This window comes from Pleurodeles waltl, chromosome 6, assembly GCF_031143425.1.
Source record: "Pleurodeles waltl isolate 20211129_DDA chromosome 6, aPleWal1.hap1.20221129, whole genome shotgun sequence".
Classification (NCBI taxonomy): Eukaryota; Metazoa; Chordata; class Amphibia; order Caudata; family Salamandridae; genus Pleurodeles; species Pleurodeles waltl.
Genome location: NC_090445.1, coordinates 1,196,776,826 through 1,196,793,753, shown reverse-complemented (window position 1 = coordinate 1,196,793,753; position 16,928 = coordinate 1,196,776,826). Strand labels below are relative to the sequence as shown.

Sequence of the window (16,928 nt, the reverse complement as noted above, 5' to 3'; positions counted from 1 at the left end):
CGTACTGCGCGCCAACTATCACAAATTGGCAGACAGGATTAAAGGAGCGGAGGCAGATATCGCCGGACTGCAACCAACTTTACCACAGCTGTGCAGGCCAAGTGGGTCGCCTTCTTTAAGGTCAAAAGAGCCTTGCATGCAGAGGGGCTCTGCTACTCACCAATTTACCCTGCAAAACTGAAGATAATGCTGGAGGGCCGCACACACTTTTGCCTAGAGCCAGATGATGCCCAGAGATGGCTAGAGACTTACTGCAAGGAGGGAGGGCACAGAGAGACTCCATGGAATGGACCCCGGAGCAAACCATCCAATGCGCAGGCAGACATGGACACGATGGCAGCTTTGCTGGCCATGGCGGAGATCACTGTGGCCAAAATGTCTAAGTCCAAGGGTCGCACTGCTTTGGGGGTGCCACCCCGGGAATACAGACTCAGATAAAAAAATCTGTAACTTTCACCTGACTTATCCCCTCTGCAATAACCCCCGCTGTCCCCTCCTTTGAAACAGTGCTTTCACCTATCAAACCATCCAGATCATTGTTCTGAGCAGGACCTAGGGAAGATTTATTAGTGACACCTGAAGTATTTTCTACCCTATCCGTAATTTTCTCACAAGGATCCTTCGAAAGGAATGGCAGAATAGAGTTCAGGCTTTTTATATTTACTTGTTGTATCCCTTTGTTTCTCAGGGGGTTTGATTTAGTTTTTTTACATGCTCGGTTAAGTAAGGACCTACTCCTTCTTGCGCGTTTAGACGTCATTCTGTTGGAGTTGTTCTTGGCCACCCTCTTGCTATGAAGTGGCTCAGATACGCCACAAACTCAAAATTTCAATATCGGCGGCGTCAAGGGGAATAGGTAGTACCACCACAGTGTCACCAAGGTACCATCAGAACCCAGTTTCAGTCGCCACAGGAATGGGAGGGGGGGACAGGAACGAGGTGGGCAGGGGCGGAAAGGCCAACCGAACTCCAGACCTTCCTAACACTCCCAGTACTCAACACTCCAGATCCTCTCCTCCTGCAGCAGAACTCATAATAAGGGTTTTTAGTGCAACAACAGTTTTTCGCAGCCAAGCAGGATCCAGCCCAACAATAGTCACAGTATCTATGAGGCCTTTGTGCCTTCAGCATCAATAGAGTCCAAGGACGTCAATGGTAGGCACTGGAGGCCGGTGGAGAGAGGAGGGCGCTTTCAATGACTCCTGGGCATCAATTGAAGTCACTAAAAGTTAATAGGGGACATTGGGAGTGTCGGGCAGTGGCGCAATTAGGGGGCTATGAGGCAGTCAAGCAATCAGTCAGGTGATCGGGGGGGGGGGTGAGGAGCAACCCCCCACTCTCCCTTTTACCCCCTTTGCCCCTTTACCTCATGCAAAGGTCAAGGACAGGCTTGCTCCCACGTTCAAGTGCTTAAATGTGCTTGAGTCCCCACGTTCAAGTGCTTCAATGTGCTTGAGTCCGATGATCTCCAACGATCTCCTTCGCCACCTCCTCCTTCCTTCCTTCTCCAGCTCTTTCAGGCCTCCTTCACCTGTGCTGTCATCCTTCTCCACCTCTCCGCCATCCCCCGCTAATTGCCAGCGTCTCCTATGGGCACGGCTCGACTGCTTCGCGGCCGACACTTCAGGCACTGCTTAGACACCGCAGCGGTGTGTCCGTGTCAGGGTCTCAGCACAGCACAGCTCTGCTCAGGGCTCCAGCTCCTGGCTCTTGGGTTACTGCTCAATCTCAGGGTCCACGCCACATCTCTGGTTAACACACCAGCACGCTTCCACACACCCCAACGCAGGACTCAAGTGTGGGGCAGAGGCAAGGGCAAGAGCAGAGTCTTTTGGAGTCTCATACAGCCGGATGCTGTCACAGAAAGATCTCGGGCCCGTACAACACAGGCAGAACAGACAGAATCCACGGAGTGCACAGTGGCTCCAGTAAGTGGCGACCGGAGCCCTTCAGCGGCCCATGCCGCACATGCAGAATCCTCTGAAGGGCTGAGGCCCCTCACAGAGCGCACTACAATACACAGCGGCGGCAATACGCGAGGGGAGTGGCCTGTGTGCGCGTCTCGCCTCACCTCGCCTCACAGACTCAGATAAGCAGAATCCTGAAGACGACCACACCCTTATTATAACCCCTGAGACTGAGAAAATATTGTATGGTGTGTATATCGTTGGAGAAAACTTGATTTGTGTACACAGGTCAAATTCTGTAGGGCTCCTCATTGGAGGGGGGAGGCCCTAGCTCCTCTCCTTTCGCTTTTGGCTCTCTGCCCCGGATGTGGGAGCTTGGAGAAACTGCACAGTTGAGGGAGCGCTTCTGAGTTGTTTACTAAAATTGGTGTCCCACCTGTGAGGTGCCGCCCTCTGATATGCCCCGCCACCAGACATACCCAGGTGCAGCTAAGGACGCAAAGGGGCTGATGTAGCACAGGGAGCGAATTTGCATTCTGAGCCTACCCTACACCACTCTTCAGTAGGGATCTGAATAGTGGATCAGCGTGCTACTTGCACTTTCGAATGTTCATGTTTTGGTGGTCAGCTGTTGCTGGGCTGCCATGGGGTAGGGTGTTGGAGCTTTTACTGGTTGGCTTGCTGTGTTGGGCTGGATATAAGTTAGGGGGAGGGCGCGGGAAGGGTGCAGGGGGACGCCACAAGATTCATTACATTATTTAACCTCCCATGGCTGGTACACAACACGGTACGCAAGATAAAGTCAAACAAATGACCAAGATATCCGTGGGATGGGAACAGTGTCAAAGCGCCACAAAATCCATATGTACCTGAAGTGACGGGAAGTGCACATCGCCATGCTCCAGGACACGCATCTTACGAAGGTCGAGGCCGAGTGCTTACAGCGCTGCTGGCAGAGAGGTCCACACCATGGCATACTCTGTCTATGCCCATGGGGCACTGTTTTTTTGTGAGGCTGGGTGTTCCCTTTGAGTCCACGAAAGTCAGGATAGACAAAGAATGGATAATGTCTTAGTGGAGGGGCGACTGAGTGGAAGATAAGTGGTGCAAGGTAGCGTGTACACACCTAGTGAGGATCATGGGCCTGATTCTAACTTTGGAGGACGGTGTTAAACCGTCCCAAAAGTGGCGGATATACCACCTACCGTATTACGAGTCCATTATATCCTATGGAACTCGTAATACGGTAGGTGGTATATCCGCCACTTTTGGGACGGTTTAACACCGTCCTCCAAAGTTAGAATCAGGCCCCATGTCTCCTTCCTGAGGCTACTCTTGGTGCAACTGGGCCACATAGCTGAGGGGGCACTACTCCTTAGGGGGGACTTCAATTATGTGGTGGACACTACCCTAGATTTTTCAAACCCCTCCACTGCCTGGGGGTGCCTGTCCATAGGACAGCTAAGGGCATGAGGGACACAATGGCAAATTGGGAACTAGAAGATATCTGGCAAATGCAACATGGCTCAAAAAGTGATTACTCATTCTACTTTAACATATACAAAGTACCCACGAGAATTGACTGTTACGTATGTTCAAGAGGGCTGTACTGTTATGTGTTTCACACAGTGTACCACAGCCACACTGTCTCAGACCACAGTCACCTTCTACTGTCATTCCAGCCTATGGATGAGCACCTGCCAGCTGCGGCTAGCAGCCCTAGAAACCACTACAAATGACGACCTGCTGCACGACATGATCATGCAAAATGTTGCAACGAACCAGGGGACAGCATCGAGCAGACTTGTTGGGTGGGAGGCCTTCAAGGTGACAGCCCAGGTCATTGTCTGACCTGAACTGTGGGGGTGCACCTCGAACTTAACCGCAAGCTTACCCATCTAGATGGCAACCCTCCATGGGCAAGGTAATGAATTAGGCCAGGACCCAGTCGCCCACTGAGGATGTTGGAAACCAGGGAACATTATAGAGTTGCTCAGGAATGACTGCAATGACTGTAATGCCATGATTAAAAGGAATAAGTCAACCAGGCATACAAAGAGGAGGGCAGACCGGGCGACTGCTAGCCTGGCTTATATGGCCGAAGGGCAGAAGCACTCCTGTTACCAGCCTGGGGTCCTCAGAGGGGACCCTGCTCTTCTCACCCACTGATATCAACTTGGCATAGTATGACTATTATGTGACACTACACTGCCTGGTGGGCCCTGCCCTGCAGGAGACCTGTGGGGTTTTACTGGGCAGACTGGCACTCCAACTTCTCCCCACAGGAGATGCCGGAGGATAGGTGGCCCGATCACAGCTCAGGAAATCAAGAGTGCCATCAAAGACATGTGTGTGGCTGGCCTTACCGCTGACTTCTATGCGGCATGCACTGAAGTATTGGCTCTGAGGCTGGAGACACTGTATACTGAAGCGTTTACTGCGGTGCTTCTTCCAACCTCAACCAGAGAGGCAATGGTTGTCCCACTGACCACAACCAACAAGCCTTTAGACCCCTCTCCACGCTCGACATGGACTTTAAAGTACTGAGCAAGGCACTGGTAGCCAGGCTTATACCTTACATGCAGGTGGTGATGCATCCATACCAAAATAGGTTTATCCCATTGCATAATACCTCCCTTAGCCTCCGTTGATACCATGTCATCTATAACCAGGACCTGCAAATCAACTCTCGTGCTGCCATTATGTCAGTAGACCTAGAGAAGGCCTTTGAAACTTTCAGGTGGGACTTCCTTGAGGAGGCTATGGTCCGAATGGGGTTGGGGCCAAATGGGTGCAGCTGCTGTGTGCTAGCCCCACGGCCAGAGTTAAGACAGGGCGTACTATATCAAAACCATATGGAATCCATCAGGGCATGAGGCAGGGGTGGCCACTGCTCCCTCTACTATTTGCCATCCCCATTGAGCCACTGGCAGAGAAGATCTGGTTGATGGGTGAGGGCAGAGGAATCCTGAGAGAGGGGAGCAAACACATCAGATCACTTTACTATGATGATCTTCTGATCTACTTAGGGAATGGTGAAATGGAGGTGGCCTACACGCTGCAGCTCCTGGAGGAATTCCGCACTTAGTCAGGATTCAGGGTGAACTTGTCAAACATGTGTGTTCCCAATGGCTTCCACTGGGTGTGCTATTGTCACCCCACACTTTTAGGTACTTAGGTATTCAGATCTTCCATGAGGTCAAGGACTTGTGGGAGGGGAATTCGGGAGTGGCGCTGTGATTCTTTTAGGCCATGCACCTCTCCTGGAGATCACTCCGACTCCCTCTCATGGCTCGTATAACGGTCACAAAGATGGTAATGCTCCTGCTGCTCCTATATTTTGCGAACCTCCCAGTGAGGGTACCTACGCCATGGTTTAAGCAGTTGGATTCCTTGATTCAGGAGTTGATCTGGGATGGAGGCCGACACAGGGTCTTGCTTCAGACTCTTCACCGCCCACTAGTGAAGGGCAGACTGTGAGTCCCACACTTCGAGTTGTGTTTAATGGCAGCACTGCTCCAGTGGGATACCCAGTGGCTGGATAGGCGTAATCAGATAGAACTGGGCCGGTTCAGGTCAGAGCTGAATCAGGGAGTGTTGCTGGCCAACTTGCTTGTGCCAATGCTGAGCATACTACAGGCGGAACTCCTAGTGTCCACTGCGCCACGCTGTTGGTGGAGCTGCATCAGACGGTTTCACTGCAGGGTTCTTTATGTTCCCGGACTGCCATTGGTGGGCTTGCAACACGGTGATCCACTGACGTACTTGCTGCATGGACAGAAGCGGGAATCATGACAGTTAGTGAATGCTACTACTCGGGCATCCTCATGCCACTGGAGGACTTGACCGCGCAGACTGAACTGCTGCTGGGGCCAATTCCTCACCTACAAGGCCCTATCAAGGCTTGCCAGCACCTCTGGGCCATGGGAGATGATTAAGCCCCCAGACCCATGAGGTGTTGCAATCATTGCTTATGTTAGGGGAGGGAACACACCTGATTACATGGTTCTACAAAGCACTGAACAGGAATGGTGGGAAGACCCTGGTTACCCTTAGAGCAAAGTGGGAATTGGTGTTGGGCTGAGACATTCCCAACCCTGAATGGGACCGAATCCTAGCATATCTGCAGAAAGTGTCCCAAAATTCCCACCTCAAGTACACTGAATTCAACCACACAAATGACATATCTGACACCATATAGGAATGCAGCCATATATGGGGGTGAGCCCAGGAGATGTCCCCGGTGCGCACACTTGGACGTGAACTTTAGCCATATGACATGGGCATGTGCTAGACTCCAACTGTACTGGTGGTTATCTTGGCACGGCTGGCGGATACCCTGAATAGCACTGTAATGGACACCTCTGTGGTGTGCATCCCCTGCCCTAAACCCAAGAAGGTAGGCAATAGGTCTCTGGATTTAGCCTTGATACTAGCCAAGAGGCACATAGCACAGTGAGGGACCTGGCGTAGAGTCCTGAGAGAGGGATGTCACAACATGGGCCTGTGCAGAGAACAGAGCCCTGCAAAGGGAGGAGGGCTGCGCAGGAGATCGATAACTGCCCTCTGGTCGGAGGAAGTAGACTAATGGGAAAGCCCGTAGACTGTGGACAGCCTAGCTAATGTTCACTGGAGAGCAGCGGGCCAAGGGACACGACTCCAGAATGTACAATGAGGAAGATCATGGGACTCTTCTAGCTGTGGGTACTGGAGGGACCGCTCCCAAGTGGGGACCTGTGATACCTGAATGCGAAAAAGGTCCCCATTTGCCCCCACAGCTAAAGGGAGCACATGCTGTCACCCCACCCCCCCACCTGTTCCTTCTACTCTCCCTTAGACGCCAATTGACGAAGGTCTCATGAAACCCCGAAATGACACCTCATATAACACCCATCCCCCGAGACGAAGATTACCCAATTGGAGTTTATTGTTTAATGTTCAACATAGGGCCCATCCTACACATACAGCTCAGAATCTCGATGGAGCAAGATGGTGATCCCTCCTTGGATCGGCTCGCACAACTGCATTTACAACAACTCCTGCTTTATTTGAAGCATGGGAGGCCTGTGAACACCCAAATTCATCCATCAGGTTCGACATGTGGCACATTCAAAGGTGCGGGATAATGTCAGACATAATTGTTGCACTGCTTTACATTACTGACTAATGTGCACAATATTATGTTATGTGTTTAAAATATGCCAATAAAAATAATTTTTAAAAAAGGGATATCTAGCGATATGTACAGTGACTTTTTTGTATTTGTATAAATCATTAGCCTCTACTACTAGGGGTATCATGCCTCAAAAGAAGAACTAAAAACCTGATATCACCTATCGTAGGGGGAGAAACCCTGAAAAAACATTGTATGCCCTAGTTACGCTTGAGCGGAACTAGGTACAGATAATTGGATACCTCCCAAACCAAATGGTTTTTGTATTTGCAATAGCTGCAATATGTGCAAATATGATGTAATCAGAAAACAGAAGTTCAAATGTAACACAAAATGAATATGACACCTCTCCTGTCATTAACTGTGACTTTCCCATTACGGTTCTAGGGTGTGACTGTACCTTGATCTGCATAGGGAGTATCATCAGACCCCTAAAGTTATAGACACAAGAACATATTAGGGCAATCAAAAATAGGGACTCTAAACACCCAATGACTGATCACTACATTGAACATCACAAGAGTGATAACTAATTTTGGTTCCATGGTATTGAAGAGATCTTTCAAGGCAACAGAGGGGAAGATAGGAAACGTTGCTTAGAAGAAGTGCATCGAAATGGAATTGTTGATCAGGATCTATTGAAAACAGGCACAACGCAGATGATAAATTTCATGTATTTCAGTATTACACTGTGAGACAATGAGCACACACAATAGGTACACCACATATTACTATACAGGTTGTTTTGGTCATGGAGAATATATAAAATATTGGTTAATTACTAAGATTTCTATACATGGCCACATCACATTTTCTGTGCATGATCACTCATAATCAGTTGGTCTTCAACATTGATTATATTTTGCTTTTCATATATTCTGCTCATAAGTTAAAACAGTGTAGCTAATGGTGAAAAAACTTTGGACTGTGCAATGGATGCCCACTATAGTGGAACGAAAGCCAAAATGATTCACGCTAGTAATATTCTAGTCTGTTGTGCCAAGTGATAAAAGTAGATTTACATACTCAAATCAAACAGTGAATTTAATAGTACACTACTTCAGAACACAATGCGTCAAAACAATTAGGACTCTTGTTTTCAAATATAGTGTTCCTTATTTTTGCCCCCCAACAAACTAAGTAATGCCACCTCGGTGTTGTATTTCCATTCACAAATTGTGTGCCATTATCGATAAGTGCTGCCTCACATATCTAGGACTTTTGCTATTATTGTTATTGAGTTATATAAACTGAACATTATTAGTATGGAAATACACTACTCAAGAGACAACACTTCAAGACAATTATGGCTGTCTTTTAAAATCAGTGTTTTTGCTACCATACATACCAATAAACATTAACTTGTTGTCATATACCAATTATAGGGCCTGATTACAACTTTGGTGGAGGGTATTAATCCAATCAAAATGTGACGGATATCCCGCCCACCGTATTACGAGTTCCATAGGATATAATGGACTCGTAATACGGCGGGTGGTATATCCGTCACTTTTGGGACGGATTAACACCCTCCGCCAAAGTTGTAATCAGGGCCATAGCATGGCACCAATACACAATGTTTCATTAGCGATACATGCTGCCTCGCATACTGAGGAACACTGTTTGTTGTTGTGTTGTATACGCAGTATGTCATTACTGATAAGGATACGTGACCCGGGCTATAAAACTGGGACCAAAATGGTAATCCCCACATGGAAAGGCAATACATTTACGAGAAGTACTTTATACGTTCATTTTTACTGAGTTATAATCATAATGTTTTCCATTCCCCACTTGTCATTAATATTTAGAGGTCACATTAATTTTCTCTCGCTGAACGGTCTTCCCAACACAGCAACACTTTGTAATATAGTAAAATACTGATCACAGATGTGGCTTCAAGTTATGTGTAATGATGTACAATAATATAGGGGGTTCAAAATGTTGTTTCTGAGCTTGGTCTGCCTAGTTTGATGAGTATGGCATCACTTTATAAAAGATTACTCACAGAAATGGCTTTAGATTAAGGGCCAGATTAATGCTGGCCTTGCGCCATTCCAACACCACATTAGTGTAATTTTCTAATGCTAATGTGGCGTTGGAAGGGGAAAAACACTGCGCCATATTTACAAAGTGGCACAATGCTTGCATTGCGCCACTTTGTAACGTCTTGCGCCACATTATGACTGCTCCAGGTATAATGTATGCAAGGGGGATGTTCCGGTAATAGGGAGGGGGGGGGGGGGGCAGGGCATAAAAATGGCACAAAGGAATCTATGAGATTCCTTTGCACCATTTTTTTAATTTTATTTTTTATTATTTTATTTATACATTATTAGATAGTTAACATATAACAATGCAACAAAAGACAGCCCACAGAGCTTGATTACCCTTTGTACTATTTTTATCAGCATTTTGTAATGCCTGCTAAGAGCAGGCATTAAAAAGAGGCTCCCATTGCTTACAATGGGCCTCTGGGTGCTTTGCAGGATTAGCGTCACAATTTTTTATGCAAATCCTGCAAAGCACCAGACTAGCATAAAAGATTATGATGCTAGTCAACCTAACTACCGTCATGGTAACATTAGGGGTGGGGGTCGCTAAGGGGCATGGAAAAGTGGTGCTGCACTGGGTGCAGCACTACTTTTCATAAAGCTGCCCCGAAATGTGATGATGTACAACAATGGTTAGGACTATGAGCTCTTTTTGTACTATAAAGATCATGGTCCGCTCAGAGACATGATGGTTACCAAGTCAGCATTTTCTAAAAAAATATTTTTTGTTAACCATTTAATAAACCTTTTATAGTGCTATACAGACCTTTTCTGCTTATATGTGGGACACCTTTATTTGTAAGGCTTCTAATACACGAATGGTGTTGTGTTATAATAGTTGTGACTAGTAACTGTTCACTTTGATTAACAATAGCACTGGCCACTTTCTGGACCCTTTAATTAGTATAACTTACCTTTACATATTCCACAAAGATGTTTCAATAGATAGAATATTGCATATGACTGTATTGAAACAACTCTAATGTTACATTATACGAATTCCTTTATTTAATCATTCCACATTGTGCTTCCTTTCAAAATACAAATTTTGGATGTGGCTTCAAATATGCTTGTAGTGAAGAGCAACAATATTCACGATCACCTACCCATCTATTTGCTTAAAACTGACATTGGTTAATGCATGGACATTTGGTTAGTATATACTACCTTTACAAATTTGACGATATGGAAAATAGATGGTATGGTGTATACTGAACTGATGTAATGGGTACTGTACTTACCTTACTGTTGAGGAGCTATTTACACGTCACATGTACCAGCATATTATTAATGCTTGAACTCAACAGTTTCTCTGATCAATACTGGTATCAACCACATTTAAAAATACAAGCCCTGCGCACTGCTATTACATAACTTGATTACCTATGGTGGCTATAGATTAAGTTACAACTACTACCTGCCTTCATTATTAGACTATGCGAGCTGTGAACTAGTGCTTAATTTGTGCAGGTCTTTGCCGGTGCTTGGCATCGGCATTTAAGTGTTAACACCTGCACTTACTTATGACAGACCACCACGTCGGGGCACTGTCCGTCTGTCTGTTAGTGGAACCCATCTGTTAAATACACACTTAAAAGTAATTCTAGCATGGGCAGGACATTCATACTGCTTTGGGAAGACTGGAACTGTCCAGGTCGCATTTATAGAAATATGATGGTTAGTATGAAGTGTTTATACTGGCATGAGGAAGCAATGGCAGGTCCTGCTGGCAGTGCAATCTTTGGTGGCCTCCTAAGTATTGTCTTGGGCGATGGCTCTTATTTATTCACACATAAAGAATTGATGTGGTCTCAAAAAAACTAGAGCAATTACAAATGTAGAATAGAGACACTATCATAATACTCTGAATGTATAATATCTATAATTGTGCATATATTTCAGACTGTAGAATTGCACTAAACAAAGTTAATGTTTTGAACATTGTCTCTTTTAGGATCTGTTTACTTTCTGTGCTACATAAGAAACTATTCATCTGCGGAACATATGTTTGTATTTATTGAACCTGATCTAAAAAAGCAACAAATATACAAATGGATGGTTCTATTGAAGAATGCTTTGAAAGATGACTGTATTGGTGTGTGTTGGACACAGGGCTCTAGATGAACTTGATTATTACTTTAACCGACAAATGAAATTAATATTTATGATGTCCTAAATTCTGCTATTATAACCATTGACAGACATAGATTCTCATTGACCCCAGGTGTCAACCATTAATAAACTAGGATGGTTAAATATACGTATTGCAATCATAAGTAGTATTCCAATTTACTTAGGTCCCACTTTATTGTTGGACTGAATATTTGGTATTATGATAACCCTATGGTTTTGCACATAGTTATGCTATTTTTTATATCCAGTACAATTGTGTTATGAATTGTGATTTTTATGTACTTATATTGATTAGAGACATGAAGAAGTTCATTGAGAATAAAACATGCTGACTGTTTATTTTTTAAATACAATAAATAATAAATGAAGGTGTGTTGTGGAAGACCTAAGGACTACTGAGATTGGATTGGTCAAGACATTCAGATTCCTACCAGCTTGAACTATTAACAACGACTTTCAATATTTGTGATAAGTTGCCTCAATTGATTAGAGGCTATGCATCTTTATGAGAAGATGGAACTCGGGGTGGTTAGCAATATTTCTTTGATCTTAGGTTGTGGATCTGTATGTGATAAAATAAGTTTGTTGCCTGACCTACATTGTGTTTGCTTTCCAGCTTTGTTAAGAAGCAAGGAGTTGACAAACTTAGGTGAGACGCTCTCCCTTTTTATCAATAAATGCCCACCAGTATATATACGATGTTGACAGATGAGCAGCAAACAGGCAACAGTAGTTCTATTCCAAGTTTGAGCTCTCACGGCAGCCATGAATTGGCTTAGCCTTCCCAAACACTGGAAGGTTTGGGAGTGGCCTTACCATTGTGTATTCCTAAAATAACAATCATGTTGCAGCTTCCATTTCCAGTAGAAAGATGACAGAACAAACAGACATGCTCGAGTCGTGCAGCAAGGTGAGTGTCACTGCAGCCCGAAGGTGCGGCAGGGTCTCCTGCTAGGGCCATCACAAGGGGTGAGCAACTGAGGCTAATTGCCACAGACACTGCTCGTTGCAGGACCTCGCGCTACAACTGTTACATTTATTTAATCATCATTCGAGCATACCTACCCTGCTTATGCAATATCCACCATGAGAGATAATGCCAGCCACTATTATATAGAACTATGTATCGGAGCAACCTCGAAATGTGTCCAAGGACATGGTTTTCGTTTTGAAAGAAGTCCTCGTGCACCAGGGAGGAGCCCCACGATGGTCCTACATGACATTAGAGATATAGGCTCCACAAAAGCCCTGAGAGCCCTGTCTCCTGCCTATGACATTGCAAAGGGAAGAGGAAGCGAACCCTGAAAGCTAACACCTGTGCACAGTAGAAGCGCAACAACATGACTCCTAGCTTGTAAAAAATCACTACTTCTGATCCCCAGTTTGAAAGGAAGATACATGGGAGTAAGGCAAACTCTACATACATGAACACTAACCCAGCTGAAAATTAACAAACTGACAGTGCTTTCCAGTGTTAGTCATTAGCATAGAGAAACCAAGCCAAAAGAACACAGCAAAGCCACAGCACCTCCACAGGCAGATTATATCATTAGACAAACACTTCAAGGCAGTATTTGTGTAAATAAGCCACAGTATTCTTGAGTACAGTACCTTCCGACTTAGGGCTAGGAGTAGACACAGGAAACTGGTAGGTAGGAGTGTAAGGGTTGTCGTCTGCAGCAGAGAAAAGCAGGAAGTGGATTTTGAGAGGCTGCAGGTGTGTACGTAGTTATAATTTTTGCTTTCATTATAAATTGTGTATTATGTTTTTTTTAGGTTAGCTGAAAACAGGAAGGAGCTCATGTTAAAGTACATCATGAGCGGGTTTTGCTTTTCACATGGAATCTGCAGCACCCACTTACTGTGCAAACATAATGAAAGCTGCCGTTAGTAAACAACAGAAATCTATTTCCTAAGCATGTTTAGCAAATTGAGCAACTTCAATGAATAAACGAAGGAAAATGAACAAACTGGCTAAACTAATGGTACCTTTTGGTTTTTGCTGGATTGCAGGAAGATCAGGGAATATGTAGGTTGGGCAATATGTGTTTTCATCTGGAATGTCTAAGGAGAGGCACAAATTGTGAGAAAGAGAAATGAGAGCTGCAAAGAGCAAGAAAAGGCGAACAAGGCATGATAACTTGCAAAGATAATCGTACTGTTGCATCTTGCATCCGTGTCCTACCTTGGAGAATACAAATTAAGCCCCAGCTATTCCCTGACAGCCAGGCTGAGTAGGACTAGTCTTGAAACTGAAGATACAACGGAAATGATCCCTTACTGAGCAGTAGCCCACCTAACACGGACCTGTACAGACTGCTGGACTGATCAGAAATTCCTTGAACACTCCAGGTGCAGTGGCACGAACAGTAATGCTACATTTAGAAGCAGGTTTGCTACCTTCTACCTGTTTTCAGAATTTCAGTTTTTTCCCCCCAAAAGATAAAATCTAATGATAAGTGGCCATCGATATACACTCATTGATACACAACCATTGTAATCTATTCATTTAACTCCTCATTTGAACAAACATCGTCAAATCATTTATCTAATGCCTTAAATTAATGTAATCCCAACTATTTAATAGTGAGGGATTGTTTGACAAGATTATGATACAATAAGATAGGAAATAAATTAGGTACAACACAGGATTTCGTTTCCCAAAAAACGAAATGGTTTATTATTTTCAATTTTAAAGTAAAAACTCATAAACACGGAAAAATATCAATATATGGGTAAGAAACCAGGACTTCTTGATTAGTGATTTTACTTGCAGTAGAATGTTGTGCCATTTTAATTATGGAACAAGATTTGCAATGTGCAATTGTACCTCAAAACCAAAAAGGGTAAAGTTTATTGTCAACAAATATACAAGAAATGTAGGTCCTAATCAGTCTTGTTCCTTTCCTAGTCACAATTTCATTTTTTCTATCAACTGTTGGTGTACCACCAACCACCACTTTTGTGGGGTATGTCTTTAAGTGTGTGGAGTCCACACAAACTGTACGTGATCACACTCATGTAAGTCCTGGTTTTAGCACTGAAATGAACAAGCATTTCTGCATAACATGTCAAGCGTGAAGACGCCAATTTCAGAACATTTATCAATGTCAGAAAAACGTATTTCTCCTCAGAAGTGAGACACACTTTGGACAAACAAAGGTGTTTCCAGTTTTGCCAGAAACACATATGACTTCCATCTTCATTCATTAACGATAGGGCCAAAGATGGTGGTTTCCATACCTGCAATGTGCCCTTTTGTGACAACACTTTGCCTCTCACCTCCTTTATAAAGCAGAGGAGCAACATCTAATATATGGAAGAGAATTTCAAAGACATGTTGCATCTACTTATAATGATCCGACAGTGGTGATCTCACCTTTTTCTAGCAAGTAGCAGGTTTATGCTCACTTCATTGGATTTTAACCTTTTTATTAGTCTGTTCAAGGCAATATATTTCACAGGGGCATCATACAGTAATTCAACTAATAATTGCCACGTGGTTCTTAATGTTTTATACAAACTCCGTTCACCATATGGGGAAGCAATACTAAATTACCTTCTGTTTAGGTGTTGCACAAGAGTCAACTATTTTGTATCCCACCAGAAAGGCCCATTCAAGGGCATGGCACATCCAGGTGGCTGTCTAGGTCAGTGATTCTTGACCTTTGAGCTTATGTAAAACCCCACTTACATAATTACTGGAATCCTGGGACTCCACTGAACCATCATTTAAATCTGGGTACCTACACTGAGACTTAAGCAATTACTATTATATGGACCTGCAAACAATACACAAACATACTCAACAAACATTCATCAAACAAGTACACAATCGATATTTAATTCTCAAAAAGATATGAAAAATTGTAAGTTTGATTTTACTGGAACGGATGGAGCTTTTCTAAATAAAATGAGGCCACCCATCATCCATACTGTATTCTGTCTAATGCATTTTTACGGTTCCCATTATCAATCCTAGCACACCAACTTAATTCTTAGCTTTCAATTTCAAAATTCTTAACATTTACAGAATGTTTTACAATTTTCAATTTTGCCTCTTTTTGTATATACCTTTTACTGATCTGTTAATATTATTTAATTTTCTAATCATTTGCGGACTCCCTGAGTAGACATTGTGGAACCCTTGGAGACCCCAAATCACAGGTTAGGAACCGCTGGTCTTTGCGATTGGCCTTAAGCAGTGAAGGTAAACTTTTCAGCAGGGAGCGTTGGAGGTTGTTACTTTTACCATGAAACTGATTTTCAGACGAAGGACAACTTGGGGGCATATATATACTTGCTTTGCGCCGTTTTAGCGTAATTTATTTTGACGCTACAACGGTGCAAGTTAACTCCATATTTATATTTTAAAGTTAGACCAGTTTAGCATTAATCATATTGGGCTTAGGGCCATATTGTGGACGCGGTAAACTATCTAGCGCTTATTAGATGCAACGTAGGTGTTCCCGTCCACAATATCGAGCTAATGCCCTAACGTTTTATATATACTCCGGTGAAAAAATGACACGTACAGAGAAGGCGGACCCAAATAATGGTGCTAAGCCTACTTAGCACCTTTATTTAACACCTGTGTCTGACCAGGCGTTAGGGGACCTGTGGACCCATTTCCATGGCTAAACACCATGGAATAGGCCAGCAGGTGCCCGCTCCAGGGACACTCCCACCCACACCAGTGGGATGCCATAGGATGGGAGAACTCCATCCTGGGTAAGCAGAGGTAAGTATATATTTTTTTTCAGTACCATCCCCCCTGGCTAGTGTCTTTTCTGTAGAGGCTAGCCTGTTCCTTGCGCCACCGTGCGCCATTCCATTATTATGGCGCCCAGCTGGCATTCTGGAATGGTGTTAGCAGGTGCTATGGATTTTGACGCAAGACTGCGCTAATGCAGTCTTGTGTCAAAATTGATAAATATGGGCCTTGGTGTCTAAGTGGACTCACAGGATGTTTTACTGTTTACAAAGGAACTCAGCCTGACCCGGTAGGGGGGCTGGGCATGAAACAACCAGGTTATTTATGGGAGCATCTAGTTTGATAAGCACATTAATTTTCTCTTGGTTCAGTCAGCGGAAGCTTTTCTTCATACAGGTGAATTTATGCTTCAAAAACCTGGTGACACCCTACCCTGTGTACCTCCTGAGTCAAATGCATTTCATTAGCAAAGATCTGGAAATAAAGGAGGTAAAGCACAATGAGACATGAAAGAGACCATATGTATACTCTGAATAGGATTAAGGACAAGATGTACTGTTGTAACCCACATGTGATGGTTCTGCTGTTGGATTTGACTGAAATATGTGGATACAATGAGCCTGGTTTTGACAGTTATGACTGACATTTACTATCCAACTGGAATGAAAGTGATCCATTTTACTTATGTGCATTAGACCAATGGTACCCTTGCTACAATTGCATCAATTTGTTAACAAAGAAGGTAACCCACTTGAGTTTCTGAAGTCTGACTGTTAGCTATGGAACATGTTGTATGGTCATCATGTCATCTTTATAGGGTTGCTTTGCCACTTCCTTTGTCAATACACTGCCTTGAAGAGCAGGTTAGAAATGAGCCATTGAGGTTCTTTGAAGTGTAGCAATCACCATCTTTTTCATCTGATTGGAGCCTGTCCCTAAAGAATCAA

The 16,928-nt window shown here is 44.1% G+C and overlaps 1 protein-coding gene across 32 annotated transcripts in view; it reads right to left on the bottom strand.

Moving 5' to 3' along the window:
* Nucleotides 1–16,928, bottom strand: part of SORBS1 (sorbin and SH3 domain containing 1) — a 794,498-nt gene that overhangs the window by 255,878 nt on the left and 521,692 nt on the right. For 27 of the 32 annotated variants that reach the window (XM_069240476.1, XM_069240479.1, XM_069240480.1 and 24 more), the window contains 2 exons: nt 13,257–13,331; nt 12,879–12,941 (listed from right to left, as the gene is read on the bottom strand). The exons of the other annotated variants lie outside the window; for them this stretch is intronic. In XM_069240476.1, the coding sequence (XP_069096577.1) occupies nt 12,879–12,941; nt 13,257–13,331 (138 nt within the window). The remainder of the gene's footprint in view (nt 1–12,878; nt 12,942–13,256; nt 13,332–16,928) is intronic. 32 annotated transcript variants of the gene reach the window in all.